This window comes from Urocitellus parryii, chromosome 7, assembly GCF_045843805.1.
Source record: "Urocitellus parryii isolate mUroPar1 chromosome 7, mUroPar1.hap1, whole genome shotgun sequence".
NCBI lineage: Eukaryota > Metazoa > Chordata > Mammalia > Rodentia > Sciuridae > Urocitellus > Urocitellus parryii.
Genome location: NC_135537.1, coordinates 84487451 through 84494835, shown reverse-complemented (window position 1 = coordinate 84494835; position 7385 = coordinate 84487451). Strand labels below are relative to the sequence as shown.

At 49.3% G+C, this 7385-nt stretch overlaps 1 protein-coding gene across 1 annotated transcript; it reads left to right on the top strand.

Annotated features, from left to right (window-relative positions):
* Positions 1-1949: 1949 nt before the first annotated feature.
* LOC144256003 (differentially expressed in FDCP 8 homolog) lies at positions 1950-4782 on the top strand. Its single transcript, XM_077801192.1, has 4 exons — positions 1950-1967; positions 3114-3254; positions 3438-3547; positions 4680-4782. Exons 1-4 carry the CDS (start codon positions 1950-1952, stop codon positions 4780-4782), a joined length of 372 nt encoding a protein of 123 aa, XP_077657318.1.
* The last annotated feature ends 2603 nt before the right edge of the window (positions 4783-7385 follow it).

The following is a 7385-nucleotide window of genomic DNA, read 5'->3' as shown; positions in this document are numbered from 1 at the left end:
AAAGTGTCTTAAGAATTTAAGTAAATATCTTCCCCTCCCAACACCTTCTCCCCAGCTTTTCTGCCATCTCATTTTCTTCTGACCTATCATGACTTGTTTAGAGAGGGACAAAACAACCCCAGAAAGTACTTTCTCCTCACTTAGCATGGAATACCCCTCTCAGGTAATGGTTTGTGAATGTGCAAAACAGGTGACTTATAGGCCCAGCAGTTCCCAGAGACAGTGGCCTTCTGATACCAGCTGCTGGGAAGGACTGAGGATATGGCCGGGGACGTTCTGGTCTCAAGTTCAGTCATCTGATCATCTGTCATTCCTCAAAACAGCAGGCTCTGGTTTTCCCTCAGGGTTCCGCCCTCGCTCCATCACCCCTTCCACGGGCACTGACCTGTGCTGAGCACCTTTCTGTTCCACTACAGTGCTGAATATATTTCAGATTTTGTGCCATTTTATCCTGATAACCTTTGAAATGATCTTAGTCCTATTTTATAAATGGGGAAACTGAATCTCCACATGTCACACGGCTCTTCCATGCTGAAGCTGGTTTTCTTATTTTACTTTTATTTTTTTTTTTTGGGGGGGTGGTACTGGGGATTGAAACACTATTGCTACTGAGCTACATTTCAATTTTTATTTTTCAATTTTTAGTTTTAAATGGAGTCTCACTAAGCTGCCCAAATGTGCTATCCTCTTGCCTCAGCCTCCTGGGATTACTGGTGTGTGCCACGGTGTCAGGCTGGAGCTGCTGTTTAAACCAAGGCAATGTGACTTCACAGCCCATCCTAGTTCTAACCACAACCATGGCCTGCCATGAAATGCGGGTCCTGACCTCAGTGAGCCCATGGTGTAGTGGGCAAAGTGGACAGTGTGGGGCTTGAGATACAGTGTGGCAAGTGCCCCTGGAGGGAAGTGACATCCAACTCTGCCATAGGGCAAGGAAGGGGGAATATTGCAAGGAGGAAGTAACATCCAAGGTAAGTCTTAAAGACAGGCAAGGATGACTTTTGCCAGCCAGGAGAGGAAAGTCCAGAGCTGCTTTTCACACTTATTTCAAACACCTCCTTTTTGGGGAGCAAATGTCAGACAGAGGACTGACTTTCAGTTTGGAACCCCTTGATTTGCCTCACCCCCACTTATCTCATCACCCTGCCAAGCTCTCCTCTGGCCCCACTGATGCTCAGGATTTGGGGAGCATGCTGGCCCACACCAACAGACAGGCCCAAGCCTAGAGCAGACCCAGGCAGAATGCTGGGCACAGTAGAAAGAAAGAATGGGAACTGTGGATACCCTGGGCCCAGGGAGACAGCAATCAAAAGCCATGAGTACAGGGGAGGAGAGGGAAGCACGGAGTCTTGAACTTCATAGATGGGCTAAGTCCTGACTCAGTTAGGTGGAAAGTTTGTGCACTTAGGTCAGGTTCTTCAAACTAGACTCTATGGTTTGAATGTGTCCCCTGAATATTCAGGTATCAAAAACAATCCTCAAATTCATACGTTAATTAGTATTAGATGAAGCTGTGAGGATGGGCCCCGTGATGGCATTAGTGCCTTTATAAGAAGAGGAAGGGAGGCCCAGCTAGCACACTCGCTCTGCCTCCTGTGTGATGCCTCCACCAGTTTGATCAGCTGGAAGGCCCCACCAGATGCCAGAGTCATGCTCTTTTTCCAGGCTGACATTGTGGTTGGAGAAGAATTACATCTGTAGGCTCCATTTGTACTCAGAAGGGTAAATGCAACATCTGTTTGCTCTGTGCTCCGTGGTAAATGTTTTGTTTCAGGCACTGCCATGGACTCTCCCTCCCCTCTCAGAGCCTCTGTCTTTGCTGCACAGACAACAAATGACACTGAATTCTCCACTCTGTTTATTTAGCTTTTTTGTGGGTGTCACCTCCTCATGGAGGAGGAAAAATCAGTGTTCTTTGATTATTTCAGTTTTGGAAACAGATGAGTAAGATGTCCTTCAACCTTCATGTGAGTCTCCATGGGGGTGAACCTGGCCCAGCTTCCTCCCACAGGAGAAACACAAGTTGTCTTTTTTTAATATCTTTAATTTTTATCTATACATTTTTATGTGGTACTTAGGATTGAACCCAGTGCCTCACACATGCTAGGTGAGTGCTCTACCAGTGAGCCACAACCCCAGCCCAGGAGGAACACAAGTTTTATTTTATTTTTTCATTTATTTTTTAGTTGTAGATGAACACAATATCTTTATTTTATTTTATGTGGTGCTGGGGATCGAACCCAGGGCCTCACACATGCTAGGCGAGCGCTCTACCACTGAGTCACAACCCCATCCCAAACACAAGTTTTAAAACTCACCTGTTTGGGGCTGGGGATGTGGCTCAAGCGGTAGTGCTCTCACCTGGCCTGCATGAGGCTGGGGTTCAATCCTCAGCACCACATACAAACAAAGATTTTGTGTCTGCTGAAAACTAAATAAATAAATATTTTAAAAAAATAAACAAAAACAAAAAACTCACCTGTTTAGGGCTGGGCCTGTGGCTCAGTGGTAGAAGGCTTGCTTAGCATTTGTGAGGCCCTAAGTTCCATCCTCAGCACCACATAAACATAAATGAATAAAACAAAGGTCTTGTGTTCAACTGCAACCAAAAGAAATATTTAGAATAAACCGCCTGTATATTCTTCAACCAACATTCACGACTCTGGTCTGGATTCTGAAAACAGTGAATAGGACAAGCAAGAGAGTTCTGTACCCTTGGAGAGTGACCGTCAGTCAGGAATTCAAGAAAAATGAGTGTATGTCAGAGACAGGCACAGTGGACAAGAGAAAGCAGGGAAGGGGACAGGGAGTGCGGGGCAGGTGCCAAGCAGGGGAACTGGGACCAGGAAGAGGGACAGCCAGAATTGGGAAGTACTGGTAGAGGGGAGTAGTGGGACCACCACTGTGGCTGAAGGGGCATCAGAGGGGCATATAGACCCAGAAACATGGCCTTGGCTCCGTGACCCTCTTAGGCATCCCCAGGCTCCTGGATTCTGTTCTTGAGCCCACACACAGGTACCTTCCTCAGCACCCTGAGCCCTGACAATGGGAGTGGCCTGGGTGTAGGGGAGGGCCCTTGCTCTGTGCTTGGGGTAACATCTTCTGGCTCACAGCTCCAGGACCAGCAGCACTTTGTGGAGAATGACGAGATGTACTCCATCCAGGACCTGTTGGATGTCCACGTGGGCTGCCTGGGCTGCTCGCTCACTGAGACCCACACACTCTTCGCCAAGCACATCAAGCTGGACTGTGAGGTGGGTCTCCATAGCCCTCCATGGTTGGGGTCTGGACCAGAGGGACCATGAAGCTGCTCTTTGGCCCTCCAGACTCAAGAGCTGGGATTGGCAGAAGCAGCAGCTGGGTCCAGCATATCCATGGCCCAAGCTGGCACCAACCTGCCCACCTTCAATTCCCACACTGTTTCCCCTTCCTACCAGCAGTGCCAGGCCAAGGGGTTCGTGTGTGAGCTCTGCAGAGAGGGCGATGTGCTGTTCCCATTTGACAGCCACACATCTGTGTGTGCCGACTGCTCAGCCATCTTCCACAGGTGGGTGTGGCCTGGACCCAACTTCAGACTGGTTGCTGAGCTCAGCTGTGACTCTGTCTGCCCTCAGCTGTGGCTGGTCTGTGTTAGCCTCACTGCTGTCCCCGAGAGACAGGGAAACAGACCTTTGGGCCTTGGCTGATTCTGAGATACGTAGTTAGATCCTGGTGTCTGACTAAATTAAAAATCCTATTAGGGATGAATGCCCACGGAGCTGGGAAGGGACTGCTGCAGCTCAGATGGCCCTGCACTTGCTCCCTTCTGCACCAGTGGCATTCACTCTTTCAGGTCAGTACAGGCCAAATGTTCCCAAGCTTTAGTTCCTGAAACCCTTAGTGCCTCAGTTACTTAAAAAAACAAACAAACAAAAAAAACTAACACTTTTGATTCCTAAGTACCTATGTACAAACAGTGTTATAAGGATTTATGTCCTGAAGATTTATTTAGTGGCTGTTTGGAAAAGTAATACACATAAATTAGTAGAAAAGCATTTTGAATTTTGTTGTTCAATAAGTATCAGTTTCTACTAATGATACATGTGTACATGCTGGGCCCTGAAGTCAAGTGGGACACTATTCCCCATGTTCTGCCCACACTGATTTTTGCTGGGCATCTGCTGTTTATCATAGCAACTGATGACATCTCAGCTCTACACAGCTAGGGAGTCACAAAATTCCCTTGAGCTAGTAGTCTGCATGTGCCTCACAGACTTCAAATATTGCTGTGTTCTCTTCAAAGAAGTAAATGAGCTTGTAGAGCCCCACACACTCTCTGCAGTGCCCTGGCATGCCTTGACACACAGTTTAGAACCATGGGTAGAAGCACCAGAGTGGCATGAACAGGTAGAGACAGTCAAGTAGCTACAGGTGTGGAGCCTAGGTGTGACTGCCTGGCTGAGCCCCACTAACTAGGAGCCTGCAGCGTTGGGTAATGTGTGGACCTTAGCAGAGGCACTTTCGTGGGCCTCAAGGTTAGTGACACCTGGATGAAGACCCTGCTCCTATCCTGTGGTACTGAACATCTGTGAGCCTGTTTCTGTGTTTATAGAGGGTTAATAGAAGCTAACTTAGGAGGCTGTGAGAGTCCCATGGTATAATTTTACATGCAGAGTCCCAGCCTGTCTTTCTGCCCCCAGGGACTGCTACTACGACAACTCAACCACCTGCCCCAAGTGTGCCCGGCTCAACTTGAGGAAGCAGTCACTCTTCCATGAGCCCGATCCAGACTTAGATGCCTAGAGCCCTGGGCACACCACCTGCCTTTCTGTCACCCACCCCACTGGCATTGTCAAAGCCAGGGTGCTGTTTCTGCCCTGAAGACCCTTTGGGTGCATCCTTTGGATGTCTTCACTCCTGCTGGGCCAGAAGTGGGTGAGCAGTGCCCACCAGGACTGATGATCTCCAGGTGCTGGCTGGACTTGGGGCATCTGCACCTGGCTGTTAACTTGGTGTGCTGCTGTGAGGGGTAACAGTGTAGCCCCTACCCTCCACCCCCACAAGAGTATTCCTTGGTCAGGGTGAGACTTTCTAGGGGGATAGGGAAGGACCTCTTACTTCCCCAGTGACACAGCCTTCCCCAATCCCCTAGGGCCAAGGCTTCTGGGTTCTAGAGATGTCCCTCCCTGCTCCTGTCCAAACCACTCTGCAACTGGTCACGTAAAGACCCCCAGAGGGCTTCAGAGGAGTGGCCAGTGAGACCTGAGCCTGCCAGCTGCATACATCCAGCCTTGGGCCTGTTCCATCTGCTCTGGCAGAGGCTTTGGATTCTACCTGAAGACCAACCCTTCTGGTCCCTTGCCTCTTTGGGAGCTTCTGATGATCCCTGGCTGGGGCTCTTCAAGGTTGTGTCCATGGCACCACCTGAGGTTCTTCCAAGTCGTCCATGGGCCATCAGTCCATTGGGTCCCTGCCCTCCCTGATCAGGAAAGGGAGGCTTCCTGCTGTGGGGCTTCTCCTGGTGGGTGTGCTTGCTGCTGCTCTTGCTCTGGCCCAGCCCCCTTATCCTGGTGCTCTGAGATTAGTGGTGGTGGGCCCAGCCCAAGAAGGGTGTCCTAGCGTCCGGTGTGTAGCAGGAACTGGGTCCCTGGAGGAGGTTCCAGGTCAGGTAAAGGAGTTGGGTACAATAGGCCTGTGTGGCATTCCTTGGGATCACATTTGTCCCTGGAGCTTTGTCTTGCTGCCAGTCTGTGAAGAGCTCCAGAGAGCTCAGAGATGACCATCCAGAAAGTTTGGTTTGGGGCCTGAGGCCTGAGAAATGGGAATATTTGCTGAAGGAAGAACGAAGCAGGAGGTGTAGAGCTCATGCAGGAATGTCCAGACCTGGAAGGTGGGTAGGACCCAGGCTTTTCAGTGGGAAAGCCACTCCCAGCCTTGGGGTTTGCACTTTACAGGTCCTAGGGATGGGGATGTTGCAGGAGGGGATGTCAGGACATGGTCTCCTAGCCATGTGTCCCTGGACAGCTGGGGATGCTTTTGTCTGTCACTTTCCTGCCCACCCTAGACTGTGCTTGGCTTTGGACATACACAGGTGGTGGGCAGAGAGCAGGTGATAGCTATCCATCACCTGTGGCTAAGCCCAAGAGACACTTCAGCCAGCAGGACACATCCCAGCTTGATGGCTCATTCTGGGGGTGGGGGTGAAACAGCACCCTCCTGGTCCAGCTGTGCCACCAGTTGGCTTGAGGCAAGGCGCTTTCTGTGTTTTGCCTCAGTTTCCCCATCTGGAAAATGGGTAAAGTAGTATTGACCTACCTCAGGGTGGAACAGTGACAAGGGGACACTGTTGAAATTCTTTAAGGAGTGTGACATGAGGTCCGGTCAGTGGTGGGTCCCTATCCTGCTTCCCCTTTCTCTTTGGGATTGAATGGGGAGGGGGGCAAAGGCTAAGTGCCCTTTTCCTATACCCCTAAATCTGCATGTCTATCACTACTGCATCACATTTCTGTCTCGTGGATATTGGTCATTCCTGAATCTCCTGTGTAGTCAACATCATGTTATTCTAGTTACAAAGTATTATGTCCTTAGAAAACATCTGTAGGCTGGCATTTGTTGGACAAACTGTTGGCTCCCACTTTTTAGATATTCCCCACTCCTCCCACTACTACTGTGCTTTTTTTAAACTCACCTCTATACCTTGTCCCCTAACACCTCTTCTCTACCTTTTTGGATGACAGTCGTCTTTAATTAGAATCATGTGTGGGACCTTCTACTAGTCACAGCATGATAGGAAGAACCACAGCCAGAAGTTGATTTGCATGGCCAGCATCTTATAGAAGACTACACCCAAAGATACTCATAGCGTGGAACATGGATGGCCTGAGGAAGGCCCAGTCACAGTAATGCCACCATCTGTGTCTCATTAAATGTGTTCTCTAGACTCTGGTGTGTGTGGTGAATCTGGGATAAAGCAGAGTTGTTTGACATAAAAGCTAACATCAGGGGTAGGAAACCTCATGGCCTTCCCCTCCAGCAGGCTTAAATGTACCTGGTTTTGGGTGAAGTTGGAAAAAGTGCTTAAGATGGGGCTGGGGTTGTGGCTCAGCAGCGGAGCGCTTGCCTAGCACTTGCGAGGCCCTGGTTCGATCCTCAGCACCACATAAAAATAAATAAATAAAATGAAGGTATTAAAAAAGAAGAAGTGCTTAAGATGGTGTCAGACAGATCAAGACCTGAGCCTTCTCTGGTGGTGTGTGGAGAACTTGCATAATTTATCTCAGCCTTCATTTTGATGAGCTGGGATGACCACACAAATCTCCAGGAAGCATTTGGCACTGTGCTTTCCATGTAGAAAATGCTCTGTAAATAGCAGCTATGTTTCTCTTAAGTCCTCAGGACTGGCTCAA